The sequence below is a fragment of the Myzus persicae genome, unplaced genomic scaffold (genome assembly GCF_001856785.1).
Source record: "Myzus persicae strain clone G006 unplaced genomic scaffold, MPER_G0061.0, whole genome shotgun sequence".
NCBI classification, from domain to species: domain Eukaryota; kingdom Metazoa; phylum Arthropoda; class Insecta; order Hemiptera; family Aphididae; genus Myzus; species Myzus persicae.
Window position 1 is genome coordinate 264,967 of NW_019102098.1, and position 18,192 is coordinate 283,158.

The 18,192-nt window shown below is 29.2% G+C and overlaps 1 protein-coding gene across 1 annotated transcript in view; it reads left to right on the forward strand.

Moving 5' to 3' along the window:
• Positions 1-1,106: 1,106 nt before the first annotated feature.
• Positions 1,107-18,192, forward strand: part of LOC111031185 (protein trachealess) — a 121,490-nt gene continuing 104,404 nt past the window's right edge. The window contains exon 1 of the mRNA XM_022311020.1: positions 1,107-1,360. Coding sequence (XP_022166712.1) covers positions 1,107-1,360 — 254 coding nt within the window. The remainder of the gene's footprint in view (positions 1,361-18,192) is intronic.

Here is an 18,192-nt window from a genome sequence, read left to right on the forward strand (position 1 = left end):
CATATAACCGCACGGCGTTTGAGGGGGTGGTGGTATATTATGACGTGTTATAAATAATTACAATAATTAAAATAATAATAACCAATAATATTGTAAACTATAATGATAAAACTGTTGATATAACCCTTGTCACATTTGTCAACCACGATAAACATAATATTATCATAATCACAAAATATTATGTTGTACACTCGAACCGTAGCCCAAGTGGACGATGTCACATTGTCAGACGACGACGACGAGTGCGGAGTTGTCAACGGTGCACAACAGGTAGACTGCCTGCAACTACAGACACTCGCGACTCGCCATTCGGGTATAGTAGTTTTACTACTGATAATAATAATAACAACAATATAATCAGTACCTAGGATAGCAATAATAATAATAATAATAATAATAATAATAATAATAATAACATTACGTAATGTAATATTGCTATTATTATACGTATTATTATTATTGTTACGTGCTGGGCGTTCGGCAATAAAGGCGGAGCGACGGTACGCGGTGGTGGTGGACCGCCGGTGAACGCCCATCGGGTCGCAGATACGCGGTACATATTATACGCGCGCCGGCCACCGGCACACGGCCGTTTATCAATGACGCGTCGCTGCCGTCGGTATCAGCTGCACCGGTCTGTCTGTCCGTCCGTCCGTGGTCCGTCCGTCCGCGCGCTCGTTTCTCGCGTCGTCGCGGTAAAATATTTATTATTGCCGTGATCTCTCGTTTCGTCGATTTTCCGCGCAGCCAGTGTTCTCGATCGGCCTTTTCGAAATACGAAACCGTTAAATGCACGCGAACGGCAATATTGTAGTACAGTGCCCCGTGCGTTTTCGGGTTTGATATTTTTTTAACTTTTTTTTATGCATTTTTCCGATAGCTCTTTTTCAAGTAGTGTCTTTTTGTAAGAATCGTACTGTCGTGTGTCTCACTGGCGTGGCAAAATACTAATATGAAGCGCTGTCGATGTCGAGTTCGGTGGTAATATCGCAGTTAACGAGTGTCGGTGTTCATTTGATATTGTGTTACCTACTGTGTATTTTACGCGACCGGTACGACAATACCACAGTTCAATAATATTGCAATAATAATATTATTCCACCAACATGCACGTCGAGCTGGACGGCGGCGGAGGTGGCGGCGGTGCGTCTCCGTGGGCTGCTGCCGCGGTACTCGGGCACCACCATCATCACCACCATCATCGTTCCGCCGACACTGATCACCACCACCTCCACCACCACCACAATCATCTACACCCTGCCGCCGCGGCAGCCGCCGCCGCTGCGAACGGTTTTCACCCTGCTCATCCCGCTCACTCGCCGATGGATCTGCACGTGCCGCAGCCCTTTCCGTACTATAGGTACGTCCAAACTGCAGTTTATATGACATCATTTTATACGTTATTCCTAAATATTTACGTTTCAGTTCCTAGAAAAACAATAATGTCGATTACTCTTTAGGATTTGGTGTCTAAAATAGTTTAAATGAGGACTTCGGTTCCAAAAACTGTTGCTTCTGGTAAGGCTACCGATCTTCCAACCTCTGACGCCGAGTCACTAGTTCTATAATCACGGCATATAATGCTGTCGAGTTTATAATAATTGCAATACACGTTTCTGTCACGATTTGTAAACAAATGGATATAGGTATGAGCAATTAGTATAGATAGACACCAATCATTATTTTATTGTAGCTTATCGCATTCAATATTATTTGCATTCATTCATACTTACATTTTAATGTACTAAAAAAACAAGGCATTCCTATAACAGATAGGTTTATGACTGTACTATATATACAGTACCTAAATCAGATTCATAGTAATTAGAATATCGCATATAAATAAAATCTTTAACGTTGAATTTTTGTGTTTGGCCATCCCGGAAATAGACATCCATATATCTATAGGGACTATTTGTATAATTATTCTAGAATAAATAAATACGTCTTTCGTAATATGTTTCAAGAAATAGATAGTCAAGCTGAAATTATTCGAGGAATAAACTATAATAATATTATTAGTAAGATAATGAACAAAATTAATAAATATTACAAAAAAAAATATTCTCATATTATTTATACCAATTTTATCAAAGATATTAAGATGCATATCTGATATTAAAGCTGTAATATTATTAAACTTTGCAGAGTTTTATAATTTCATTCAATTATGGTAGTATAATAACTAATAATTATTACTGCAACATTTACAATTTAAATGTATATAATACCTTTTTCTTCCGTTCAAAAAACCGAACACGGGTGGGAATTGTTTAGCACAATACTACCAGCCGATTTCGTATCGTTTGTTCGCCAAATACACTTACTAATGTATAGATAGCTGCCAAAGTAGATATAACAAATAAATGCAGTGAGCTGATGAGTACCATATAAAGAAGTTTCATGGTAAAATTTGCGCTTAATATAGTATTTTGAAATACCAATTTTGCTCAGGACATGTAAGGCGATAGACCAACATGCTTTCGGCGATTTTCAGAATAAACCAATATTGTGCTAACTGCTAATAGTCGTTGGTAATTGAAATTTAAGATGTGTAAAAATAATATTTATTATAGGCAGGCTGCAAATCAGATATTAATATTTTAAATACAAGAATATTGTTTTTTTTATTTTTAAAACAACAAATATACTTAATAATTATTTTAGTATAATCAATTGATCTATATAATATAAGTTTTCAATTTTTAATTTTAGTATTTGAATTATACTTAAACTGTGCATAAGTATATAAAGTATAATGAATCAATGTTGATAGAATTGTATTGGGACAAAAACATAACTCTCATGCCAGAAGGTAAAACTAATAATTAAGCGCAATTGACCCCAAAAGTAAAAAACACAAATTTTGTTTTAGTTGGACAATACTTGGCCTATGTTTACCTATAAGTATCGGAGTGCCTCTTCGTCCATCCACCGTAGAGAACTTGCATTTATTGTGAATAATTATTTTAGACATTTTATAATAAAAGAATAAGATGTATTAAAAAAAAACCAGCTTACAACATGTCTTGGGTTGATAGTTAATACCTACTCATCTCGACGTAATTCTCCATTCTCCCAAAGTAGTAAAATACAGTACACTTCAGGACAAGATGATAGATTGTTTGAGTAATCCACAATAAAACATACATCATATTACAATTTTGTACAATAGATATATTCTACGACGGTACACATTTTTTCACAATTTTGAATTTGTCATCTATAACAGAGTTTTCCAAACTTTGTTTTTCTCACACCAACCATTCATGTTCATTAGGTACAGATCAGTCACTAATGATTGAAAATTCAAGTACAAAATGTCAAGGTACTTAATATTTCTTAATGATAATGCAGTACAAAATTAGTTATATTTATTACTTTTTTTTTTTTTAACCATCTAAGCCCGAGATGTGTGTCAATAATTAATGCTTATTGATGTACTTTCCTTGATTCGGAATATTAATACTAATAATAACATTAAATAATAATAATAATTTACAAAAAATATAAAATAATCTTATATCCACCACAAACATCAATAAATAAAAAAATACAACTAATTTCTGTACTACCACATTGTGATCTTTGGCGTACCGGTACCACTAGTAGTACCTTCGTGTACCATAGTTGAGGAACCTTTCATAAAGAAAGTAGAAGTTAAATAACTAAACAATTTGTGTGTGTGTGTGTGTGTGTGTGTGTGTGTGTGTGTAAGTAATTCAATAATGGCGGGAATTCGATTTGATTTAGTGTCATGTGCGTAACTATGATTTAGTTCGACTAGAGTTCTTCAAATTCAAAGTTAAAAATAAGCGTCGCTTCCCTTACTTAATATTAACAAATAAAGCTCTCTCATGAAACGTTTGTTAAGTCAATAACATATTTCGTTTCCACTTGCAACAAATGATCAAAAATATAATATAATTACCGGCATTCACACAATATAACACATGGCACATACCATCACGATAAGGGTAATAAGGATAGTAAGTTACCGTGTTTAATTGGTCTTTCATCCAAGCTTTTTGGCAAAACATTCAATCATTTGTAATACTATTCTATTTTAAAATAAATAAACTTTGTGCATCAAAAAATTGAAATAACCGTTAACGCACAATGTTATGGGTACAATGTACTATTCATATTAAAGCTATATGTAATACTTATACATTATATTATACACAGATATAACTATGGAATGTAGATACTAACAACACAACTCACACGTCGAGTTTTATAAATCTCAATATAAAAATATTAGATGGATATTTTTGAAATATTAATAATTAATTTACAAACCAATAATTAACCTATGGAAACACGGTTATATTATATCTATTTTTGATTTTTGCTAGGATGTGGTATACATTTTAGAAGGGGCTAAAAGAATTCTCAGATGTAGTGGATAAGCCCCTCTAGTTACGCCGATGCTTGACATAATAATATGTTGTTTTTAGTAAGGCACTATGTTTTTGGTGTATAACGAATTTCTCCGGTATCATTCTTATCGATATTACGAAGTGTAATAAAATCTCATTTGATCCGTATCTTCTCTTCAGAATCCAAATACCGTGATCGGTTAAGTAACATTATAGGTAGGTATACAGTTATTAAGCGGAAAACAAAAACATTGGTAATAATTTAGTTATAAGGTATATGTTCAGATGATAATTAATTGTTATAGATTTTGAATAGAACGAAAACGTTTTTAGTTTTACGTAATAATGTATATAACAATGAATTTTGTTTTAATCAGAGAATCTATTATACTAAAAAATTTACTTAGAATGACAATACATCCTTCAAATCCATGGTTTAATTATACGGTTTAATACGTAGTATAATTTTAAGTAGTATATATTTTTAAACCGTGTTCAAGTCTTGTATTTTATAAAGTATGCAGTTGAAAGAATGTAGGTAATTTATAATTGGTAGCGAAAGGGCTCCAAAATAATTAGCTTATCATTCCGAAAATAGTTTCGTACCTATATATGTATATATATAAGTATAATATGTACAAATATTAGAACTAAAAAAAGACGTATTTTAATATTTTATTGTGATTCGCATGATGTGGATATTGTATGTAATTCATTTTATGTACATTGTATATCATGTATGATATATTTGAATATTAACACTTTTTTTGTAACGTATACAAAACACGATGTTTTTTTTTATAAGCCTCTCAATTTAGGTCTCCCCTAAAATTATCCTATACAGCCACTATATTATAGTCGATACTTAATCTCTTATATTCTTTATAAGACTGGTTGTATAATTAACGTTTTCGCCATTAAGTAATATTGTATGAAGTTAAAATTGACATTACTATAATAAGTAGGTAAACACGCCTTAACATTCATATCTACATGAAATTGAATCTAATATAAACACTGTGAATGAAACTAAATTTTGATAAAGAAAGCTTATACTTTAGGAAAATATCACTAAAAATAATATATACCTAATGATTATTAACTGCTGTATGAAATATAGTTGACGTGTAAAATAATAGTCGAACATTTATCCAACAAAATTGTTTCAAAATAATACTTCCTATTGGTGATTAATCAATAATATTGACAATACAATCGTAAATAATATATTGTTTTAAATAAAATGTTTATAAAATCAACAACGGAATTGGAAACCAGTCACGTGAAAGAAGTTCGCAAATTGGATGGACAAATACAACGGTCATTGGGAATAATATTATAATATACTCGTACCTACATAGGAAGTCACTCAGATGCTGGTAAAAAAAGTATCGAAAGCGTTCTAATATTTAGAACACATATTTATTACGATGATATGAAAATAATATATGATTCATATTGAAGACATATTTATAATAAATTCATAACGCATTGATGCGCCTAATTTATTGTAATATAATCGTTTAAGAATAACAAATTAATCACAAGTCAAAGAATAAAAATATATTTTAATGATTTAATCAAAATACGACGGATTATTTTTGAAGTATAATAATTGTCGACAGTTTCCTATTATTACAAATAAGGTACAATAATTTGTATGTATCTAATATTATTGTACTACTGTGTTATTAAAAACCTGGTTTTGTAAATTTGTAATATAATTTATATTTGACTTTTGTTAATTTTAGATCAATACGTTTTCCGATAAAAGGGGCTTATGTTAAATTTGTGTGTACGAACATTTTTTTATAATCGATTGATATTTGATGCACATCAGATAAAGCATTCGTATAAGAATATTAGGAATTAAAAATGAGATAGGTTAAATTGAAGTTGAGTTAGTAAAAAAAAATTGCGTTAAATAGATAATAGCATGAAAATATGAAATTTTACTAAACAATATTATAGATTAAGCCTTATCTAAAAATCCTAGAATTATTTGCCACACATTACACTATAGTTCATGTAGAACACTTGTTAGATGCTGTCTAGTTAATTTGTCTACATATGTATTTAATTTAAACGTAAACCGGTTTATTTTTATACCATAACTTCGAAATATTACATGCGTTGCACCGTAAAAACGTCATATCACATAATAATAGATAGGAAAAAACTAATAATTATTTTTTTATAATCATAATATCACCTAAAAGCAATATGTAGACGATATATAAGGAACCGCCTACTAGGTAATAGGGCTGGTGAGTATTTTCTCATTACAAACCAATGTGGGAGCAAAGGAACATAAAAAAGTATCAAAATTATTGGGTTGCGGTCGCTCTAATGTCCTTGATGACCTTCGAAGGGATATTGGAATATGCTTTTCTTATTCGGATCGAAGTTATTATGTTTTTTTTTTATTTCGAAAATAAATATATATGTATAATGTATATTGTGTATAACATATATGTCATTGTGGTTTGTAATATGGATTTAGGGTGTATCTACTGAAAGTTAAAATATACCAAAATTCGTTATAAAAAAAATAAAACAGGGGATTTGAGTTTCTCATGAGATTTATGTAACCTCTACCAAAAATCATAAATTGTGTTCGATGTAAATATTGAAGTAAATAATATTATGTAAAATACTGCACATTGTTCGTAAAATTGTGCACAGGTGAGTTAAAAAGTTTAAGTGAGGTATAGGTATACATATCTTTTTTTCAACTCACTTATAATTAGTGTAGGTAGGTAAGTAGGATCATATAAATAGATTCTAAGGTTTTTATATTCAGTTTTAACAAAACGAGAATATTGCTATATCATTATATTACAGAGTTATTTTCTAACTAATTATAACTTTGAATTCATAGTATATCAAGTTAAATAATAATAAATCTGCAAAAATGTTTTCATAACATTTTTATATATCCATAATTTGACTTTACTATAAGTATTTACTTTTTTGAGTCTAAAAATATCGATAAATTTGACAATTATTTCAGTAGGTAAATAAAATGTTATCTTTTTGATAATTTGATAAAAAAAATAAGTTAAACAATTAATCTATCTCATCAACCATGAACAAATCATGATGTATAAATTAACTTATTGAGTAGTTAGCGATTTTTATTAAATTAATTTGGCAATAATCTTATAGTACAAATGTATCATTTTTAATGATAAGAATGAAAATATTATAAAATAAAAATATGGACTGACACATATTATCTAATTATATTTAATTACCAATGATAAGTATAGCATATTTTAAAGAAAAGACCATTAAAATACTTCAATGAACATTTTTTAATTACACTGTAGCATATATAAGGTTAATTTATAGTATAACGTAGAAAAGATAATTATGTTTTCCTCTTCATTAGATAGAAATATATATATATATGCAAATGATGATCCATCATTGACCATAATAATATGGTCTCAGCTGAATTTGACGTCGGTAAATTTGGAATTATTATAAGGTTTATTGTAATTAAAATAGATAAACAATAACCTAACATTTTATGAGTATAAAAAGTATAAGTAGACAAACCAGTTAGTGATTTAGGATAAAAATCTTATGTTTATAGAATTTTGTAGCAGTAAATAGTATCTAGGGCATAAGTTGTTAATATTATTTTTTTTTAATAACCGAAAGTGAACATAATATCCATTTTTATTTTTTTTACGTATGTAGGTGTATTCTTTATTATAATGCCGTACGTATAGTAAATTATTAATTTTATGCAAAACGGTATTGACATATTTATTTAAATGCCTATTTTTTCACAGTTTACAGCGTCTATAAATTGCTAAAAGGTTTTTTTTTTATTATTCTATCTTGCCTAGGCGCAGAGAAAAATTATTATTTTTGGACTCGTGCTACCGCTGTCGCTATATTATACACGCTAAAGATTGACAAGCTTTGCCCGTTGACAGGTAGTCGCTCCACATTCCAGCATATTTATGTGCTCTTTGTTCCTGCAGCGAGCCAGAGCACTCTCATTCACAAACGGAAACGCAGCTAAAGGAATAAGAATGAAAAAAACAAAAAAAAGAAACATAAAAAATATATACACACACATAGATACGATGTCTTTACAAATACCAATAATTGACTACATTAGAGTCAAAACTCGAGGTTCCTCTCCGTATTGGAAACGGTCATTGTTCAATGAAAACCGATTCAATAAACTCGGTTTTATGAATAATATGTTAGATCGACTGAAATTGTAGAGACATTGCGTTTGTCGTAAATCGTTCATTCGTTCATGTAGGGTCGTTGTCTGTGGGTGTAGTCTATAAGACGTGTAACGTAGTGCGGTCTATACAGGGTGCACAAATGGGCAATATTATAATGGGTACTCATTTACCGGCATTTATTTTCCAGACAAAGTTTGTGGAAATTACCAACTATCGTGATTTGAATGAGTACAATTTTATTATTATGGTTTTGAAATAATATATTGTGTCCAAAACTACACTATATAATAGTTATTAACAAAAAAAATCAATTATTTAATTCTTATTATCATAGGTATTTTAATATGATATTAACTACTTCAATAGTAACTTTTTTAATAAATCAAAATTATAGATCGCCTGTAATTAACTAATAAATAATAATTTTAAAAGTAAATAAAAATTTAGAAACATACCACGCACATTATAATAATTAATCATAAATTGTGTTCGATATTCATATTGAAGTAAATAATATTATGTATAATACTGCACATTGTTCGTAAAATTGTGCACAGGTGAGTTAAAAAGTTTAAGTGAGGTATAGGTATACATATCTTTTTTTCAACTCACTTATAATTAGTGTAGGTAGGTAAGTAGGATCATATAAATAGATTCTAAGGTTTTTATATTCAGTTTTAACAAAACGAGAATATTGCTATATCATTATATTACAGAGTTATTTTCTAACTAATTATAACTTTGAATTCATAGTATATCAAGTTAAATAATAATAAATCTGCAAAAATGTTTTCATAACATTTTTATATATCCATAATTTGACTTTACTNAATAAAGCAGCTATACCTACGATTAAAAATTACTTGAATAGTGTGTATTAATATCAACAATAATTTATTGTACAATCAATATTTTTTATAAATCAACAGTCAATGCAGTACTTCCGTATCTCAATATCTCGCAACTAGTCATGAACTTCAATCTTTTCAACTCTATGTTATTTGAATAATGCTGCTAAATTATAAAAATGTACCTATAATAATATGTAGCTATACATACCTACTCATAAGTTTATAAATATATATTTGAATAAAATTGCTATTATTGTTATAACGAGGGGATTTGGGACAGAATTTAACGACTCTATAGTCTGAGATCAAACACGTGTAGTATCTACAATAGTATAGTACATTTTTAAATGCTCATTTATATAGAACACAACTCGTGTTGACATATTCATTGAGCCTAGAATCTAGATATCATCTATAATATATAAATATAAATAAATAAACCTATAATCGGTTGAAGTCGTGGATTTCGTCCCCTTTTGTCTTTATCTGATGATCAACCGTAGCGGGTAGGGTAATAACGATGATGATATTATTATTACCACCAGTTATCGCTCAGTCTTTTTTTTCTTTATTTTTTTGGTGTAAACTAAAAATTTATATTGCACCGGCGCTGGCCGCGAGGTACCTGTTGAGAATAAACTGCCATGGTTTTGTTTTGTTTATTTTCCTTTAGACTTCAAATAGGTGCGTGATGGTTTATGGAACGATGTGGTTACATGGGGTGGTATGAATTATTGTAGACTGGCCCATCCAGTAGATATCGTGTGACAAAATAATTATCATGAGATTCACATTAAAACAGAAAGAGAAATGCCGAATATTGTATATCTGATAATATTTTTAAAAAGAGAGAGGATAAGACACTAGTATTATATTGTATCTGATAAAGACAAAATAAATACGAATGTACCATATAGGTACGTTTTATTCAGTGGTAGGTACCTTAAGTACAATATTACCGGATCAGCTACTGCGGATGTATAACGTCCGTGTCATAATTTAGAAGTAGTATAATAACCTTGTAATTTTTATTGTAACGCTTTCAGTGTAATATACTTTTACTCAAATTCAGAAAAAAAATAAACAATGAATAATACATTACACAGAACTAAAATACCTATAGTCCAATAGATTTTTTTAAAAAATTTAGTAAAAATACACTATCTTGGGTTTATATATTATACTTACTACACTATCATTTACATACTATATAGTATAATACTATTATTTATTAATTTATTAAATGCATCAATTAGGTCATAAAACAAATTATTGTAGGAAGGTATATTAGTTTATTGGATGTTAAAAATAAATAACATTACAAATTTGATAAATAATAATCTTCTTACTGAAAATAATAGATGTAAGTCGAGTATTGGGAAAGCCATTATATGCACACGAAATTCAAGTTCAAATATTATATAAGATGCAATTGTAATTAAATGTATACTACTTAAATATCATATCTTTATATTAATTTGTCATTACATAATATGCCTATAATCAAAATATCACAGCCGGGTCTATCGTAGAAGAATGAAATGAGACGCATTAATATTAATTTGTTTGAATAAGAATTTATTATCATAATCGAAATGTGCCTTAATTAATATTATTGTGTTCTTGTACAAAAGTGCCGTGGACATCCTTTTGTATTATATTACTCGCCATAACATAATGTATAATATAGTATTATAATGTGTATACGATGCACAGCCCCTCACACATGGGCGCGCATTATACAATAATATTATATATATAATATATATAAATGCATCGTATAGGTACCTATAGTTTTCGTTAGGACTATTAGTGCGGCGTATAGTGTTTTATTAATCCTGAGCAATTTGGGCGTCGGGAAAAGGAATACAGGACACAAGAGACGTGCGGGAGCGTCGTCGTGGGGATTATTATTAGACGTCGTAAATAATATTTGAGCGACGGTGACGACGGCGTGGGGATGAATGTGCGTGTGTATGGTGGTGCACGGGTGATTGTCGAAAGTCAGCTGGAACACAGTCGACCCAGCGCCGGGTTAAAGGGGACGGTCGACTCTAATAAACCCGACACGAATTCCACACAAATCATCCGCAGCTTTTCCGCGCGCGGGCATTACAGCGAAAAGCTTTTTAAATATATATATATATATATATACACACACAGACGTATGGAACGAGACGATGGTATAGATGGAATGGTGCAGGGGAGATACGACCGAAAGCCGTATTGTCACCCGATACTAGACGGACTTACACCCTTCGATGCGCATATATATGAGTGTTATATGGACAAAAGTCTTTGATTTATTAAGGCGAAATGAACAACGACCATTGCCACTCCAAATTCTTCAAAGTCCCAGTCGACATTTCAATAATAAAACGGGTGGCGACGATACCCACCGTGCTTGTCATAATTTTAACAATTTTTAAATTATTAGACTTAATATTTTTTCTTTCATGACTATGTGTTGATGTTATCAATTTGTCACTTATCACAGTGCAACATGTTACGTTTACGTCACCTCGTACTAAAACTATTGTGGGTTTGGCCACACATTATAGTATAACTCTATTTTATACAACTATACATTTAAAAAAAAAATGTATTCAATACGTATGAATCAAATAAAATAAATAAATGTTTATCGTTAATTTTCAACATTAAAAAAGAATATTATATTACATTTTTAATAACATTATTGCATTAACCTGAATTAGTAATTATATTTATAAATGTTAACCGTCAAAAAAACACTGGCCCATTATAGTATGAAAGTGAAAATATAAAAAAATAGGTATATAAATAAATATGTATAAAGTTTTTCAAATGGGCAATTGTGAATTTCAATAACAAGAACGAGGATCATTAGTTTTATAATTTATACTTACTATAATTTCATATTGTATGTACCTAGTACCTACATACCTAATTATAATATGCCAAATAAATCATTTGTACAACCCATGATAAAAATAACAAGCGTTTATTTTGAACACTTGAATCACGCATGTGACATCACGGTTTATAATTCAAACAACTTTTCTGTTCCACTTAAAATACAAAATAGAAGATAAATTTAATTTTTTCACAATAAAAATAATAATAATAATTTGTTATAATGATTCTATTAGTGAATAATAAAACGATTATCTTACATATTAATATGAATAAATTATTAAAAATTATATTTAAAACCAGTTCTAATAAATATGTAGGTACCTATCTATATAAAATGTATATTATAATCGAATACATTACAAAAACTAAGTCTCAATATTTAATCAATATTATTATTATTATTAATAATAATTTGTTTTAGTAAATTAATGTACATTATACAACGATACGACTATAAAATAAATTATCAAATAATTTAAAATAGGTAATAGGTGTATTTTATCTCTTTTTAAATATACTATTATTTTTATAGGTAGGTAGTACACACATTTTTACTCTTTAATTTTTTTATTGTTTACAATTTGGTAGTTTGTACAATTAAGCACAGTTCAGGACATGCTTTAATTTTTATTACATAACAAAGAAAGTATATTTATTCAAATAACCCTTGGTTTGAATTGTATCACCTCTTAAAAAACTGTTATTTAAAAATAGTTTTTTTAAAATGTTTTTTTGTATCTATGATAAATTATACCTTGAACTATGGTAAAAAACACATCTTATTAAAATTAAATCATAGAATATTTTTTATTATATTTGCTGACGAATGCAAAAAAATAAATAAATAGATATAAAATATATTATTATCAAAAACAAATTGTTAAAAAAATTGATTTGTTGTTTAGTATAATGAGTAAGTAGGTACATACGAAACAAAATGTTTCTTGGATATTTATATCTCATAAATCTAACTCATTATCACAAACATAAATGGCACATATATACAGGTCGATGCAGTAGGCATCGTGTTCGTTTTAATTGAAATCTTGTGTCCAGACGTAACTATCGTGTTTTGTTGGTTAATTCTTTCATAGTAGTTGTGTACGGGTAATGGCATATGTTATAAATATTGTCGTTGAATGCCGATAAATTACTTCACACCAGTAGCTATTAAATTACGCAGTCAAATTCGCCAGGCTATATACAGAGTACAACTTTTTTTCTTCTCTAATCAAGGACATTTACTTAAGTCTTTTTTTTTTAGTATAGATCGTGGATTTTCATTTATACAAACAAAATGATAGAGTGCGCCGATGTTTCTAGTTCTTTTTGACAAAATGTTCTAAAAAAAAAATCTTTTGTGGGATTCGAATAGTTGTTCGCTTACATGTTTGTAATAGTAATAGTAAACATTTATATTTTAACGAGTAGATACGAAGTAGGTAGTAGACATATATACAGACATAGACCATATAGATGTAATGCAAAGAGATAACGGATGTGTATCAAGGAAGTAGCTATTTGGTCTTAAAATTTTATTTCATACTTGAACACAAAAATGGCCTCTGCTCAGATCCATTAGACACCCCATATAGGAGCTTAGAAAGAACCGTTAACACACAGTTTAACACGCCGTAAACCATTACCTGATATTTTCAACCTATGGATGGCCATTTGAAAAGTACAAACTTATCCTCCTGATTCCGCGCTATCGGTTTTTTATTTTAACCGTTATATAACTTTGCTTAGTTTTCGGAATAAATATGTAATTGTAAGAAATAGAGCAATAAAATAAAGGTCGGACGAATTAATATGTGGAGAATATACCTTATATTTATTTATTATGAATTTAACAGACATATCTATGTCCTTTAAAAGTATGGATTTTACAGAAATAGAAATATGATTACACATTAATGTACAATAAGTCAATACAGCAATATAGAAAGTATAAAAATAAAGTAGGTACATATTAAAAATTGTATACAGAATAGAATAATACGCTAATGTAGACAATTATTATATAATAGAAAACTAAACTTAAGGCTAAATATAATCAAAAGTATATTAAGATTTATCAGCAATATATATATTATATATATACATATGGAGGGAAGGAAGTTTAGCAATAGTTTTTAAAATTTCTTCACGTATAATAGGTACAGTTATTATTAACCTCCAAACATTTTTATTGAAATAACACAGGGCCATAGGGGTCAAACCACACCCAACAGCAATTTTTGGACACATAATTAGCATCTATAAATTTTTTTAACTTTAATTGTATTCAATCACGTTCTAATAAAATAAACAAATGTTTATCATTAACTTTCAATGTTAAAAAAAGAATAAATTTACTTACACTTACATGAGTTAATAACTATATTGGTATTTGATAGATGGGTAAATATACATACATAAATACTATTGAAAAATATTATCCGACAGAAATATAAGTCTACGCCTACACAAATTGTATAGAGGTACGTATACCTAGTACCTGTATAAATTTGTACAATTATTATTTTTATTTTGCACTTACAAAATGACAATTTAATGGCGTTTATAAGAACCTATATACCTAGGTTGTTTTAGTGTGCAAAATTACGAATTCCAAGTTTAATGAAATATTTGTCTGGATTTGTAAGCGTTAGTTTTAACGACTGTTTATGAACCGAATAAACTCGTCCTATGTATTTTTAATCTTATACTTGTCACTATATCAGTTCATCAAAGCGTCAGGAAGACACAAATATGTCTCAGCCCATTGTATGGTCAAACTAGGTGACCTCAAAAAATTTTGAAGTACAAAAAAAAACGTACACATTTCTTTCTGAATACTATTTTAACATGTCGATTGCCTACAGGCTTTTGGGTCCCACAAATGGTAATGTTACATAAATTGCATACCTCTTTCCGTTTTTTTTCTGACGTAGAAAGACTGAAAAAAAAAATTGAGGAGTATCAACCGATTCTTTATTGGACTCGTGTCTAATGCGTATGATGACTGTCTGGCCATTGTTTATCCGATTAAATTTCAATTATGTCGCGTCACGGATTTTTAATTACTCCCGTCCGTACCTCGGATACAGATAATTAACACGATCAGGCCCTATTTGGGATGTCGTAAGCCGGGGGAAAAAAATAGGCAAGAAAAATTCGAGGTAAATAAGAGAATATAAGAAAGAAAAAAAGATAGGCAGCGTTTTATAGCGTTTTGTATACACATACATGTATAGTCATATTGTGACCACGACGGTTTTTTATCCAGACACGAAGCGAATAGACCATTACGGAAAAACGAGACTCGAAAACTGGTCCCAAGCAGACGCGTCTGTTTATAGGGCTTGTCCGTCCGTTGTTGTCAGTCCCGTATAATATCAGTGCCATTGCAAATTCTTAACTCCTCTGCCGCGGTGTACACATCATATTATTATAACATTTATGACAGAGTGCTGAAGACCTACATATAATTGTCATTATCGTCCAGAGAACGTACACTTTAATATTATGTATGCAATTACATACGACGACAGACAAATTTATCTTGAATATTATGTATAATAACGTAACGTATATAAATATATAATTATATATTTCGGTCACCCCGTATAATGTGATGTTATACTCGTAGACAGTGATGCGAATTTTTTTTTAATACAAACGCATAATATCGTATTATACATGGTATTATTAGACACGCTGTATGGAATTATTTTATACAATAGTGTAAAATGTGTGCACAACATATAATATAGGTAGGTATAGTAAATTGGTGTCTACTTTACAAGTTACTCATTTGCTAGAACGTTCTCTATATGAAATCATGTACAACTTAAAAATGTATATATATGAGTTGTTGCACTAATTTACTGACAGTGTGTAAAATACTAATACCGTAGGATAATCATTATTGGATGTACAATTTAAACATGATTTTCTATTATTTGTAAATTGTAATCAAGCGATAATCACAGCATACGTAGATAATCGGTATATAATATTAAATGAATATTATGGATAGCATGTTGTATTTGATTCATAATAATATTAAAAAAATTGAATATTAATAATATTTTCTTGACTACGTGAGTGATTCAGTGCTTCAATTTTAGAACATAAAAACGAGCTATATTAAGTTTTTGACTATTACATTTTGCTCGGTATAAAAAAAATTCATATACATGTAAGTATACGAATAAGACGTAACAGTCAGTATGGACAAATTTACACAATTGTAATTTTAAGAACCCATGCCTAATTTTTAAGATGTGATATTATGGAAGTAAAACTAAATGTAATCTAAATTGTATAAAGTAGGACTCGCATGCACATACATAGTTAAATGTATGGGAAACTGGAAGCCAAGTTTTGTACACTATGAAAATATCACAATAATATGATGGTTTTTTAATTCATCAATATTAACAATGAAAACAGGTAGCCAATCAAAATAGAAACTTCAAACCTGTGCCGTGTGCATACTAATTTGCATTCTACATGCAATTCATCGGGTCGCGTGCGTGCAACTGCTTGACTTGACTGATATGTGATGTGTCATGTTTGTTATTTAACTGAAACTAGCGCGTAAACACGTATAATACCGTATAGTTTGTCAATGGCAAAATAATATTATAATCGCAATATGAATTCGCAGTGAACAAACACAGTGGGCAACACTTTTTTACTTATTTTTTTAATATATTTATAACAACTGTTTTATTGTTGATGCGTGACAGAATCATTAAATTATAATGATTTTAACATATTCTATACAATGTATTATATTATGATGCTATAATAATATGTTTAGGTACGTGTGTGTGTGCATGGCGTACTATCTGGTATAGACATCTAGGATGATGGTTCTGGGAATCCTGCAACATATACGATCGATTTCTTTACGATCGCAACAAAAATATGATTGATTGTGAATTTTATAATATCTTGTAAAAATATTATTTAAAATAATAATAACAATCTATTATGAGGGAATGTGGCACGACATAATTACTATTTCCATGTCGGAGTGAATTTGTTTTTATAGTGCTTGTATTATAATACATTTGTAGGTAAAGTGGAAATGTAGGTATATGTACTACGTAGGTATATTAGACTTTAAACATAGGATATTTAATGAATTTAATTCGTTCGTTTATTTAATAAACTATTTAATATATATATATATTGTACATTTATATTACCTAATTATTAAACTAGTTCATACATTTTTTTTATATTTAAACTTTAGAAATCATAAAATATCTAAAAGATCATTATTCAGTAACATATTTTCGCTATCGTTTTTCTTATTTGATTTTTTGCAATTTTGAGAATAATATAAAACCAATTTTGTTAATGACTAAATTGAATTTCTAAGGACCTAAGATAGTGTCTAACTTAACACAGCTAGGGTAATTCCTAAAAACTAAAGTATGTACTATGCAATGTTAGAAAATCAATGTGTGTATTTCACGAGTTCCAGTCGTATAATAAATTGCATACCTATATAGTTTTTATTGTGTCTGGGTGTATATCTTAAGCTTAACAGTTATTACGAAACCAGTTATTTTTTTTTAATAATACGCTATTAGTGGTCATGGATAGTTTTAAGGAATTAATATTTTATTTTATCAACTATCGGTATAAGTGAATATTCAATTAAGTTCCGTCAACATTTTAAAAACGTTGACATGCCTAAAGCTTTTAAAAAAGTGCTATAGAATAATAGGATGTTGAGAAGAATTAATGGAAAAAAAAAATATTTAAAAACTATAAAACAAATATATAGATTATATTATAATATCATATCTATAAAATTATTACATATTTGAATACATTTATTAG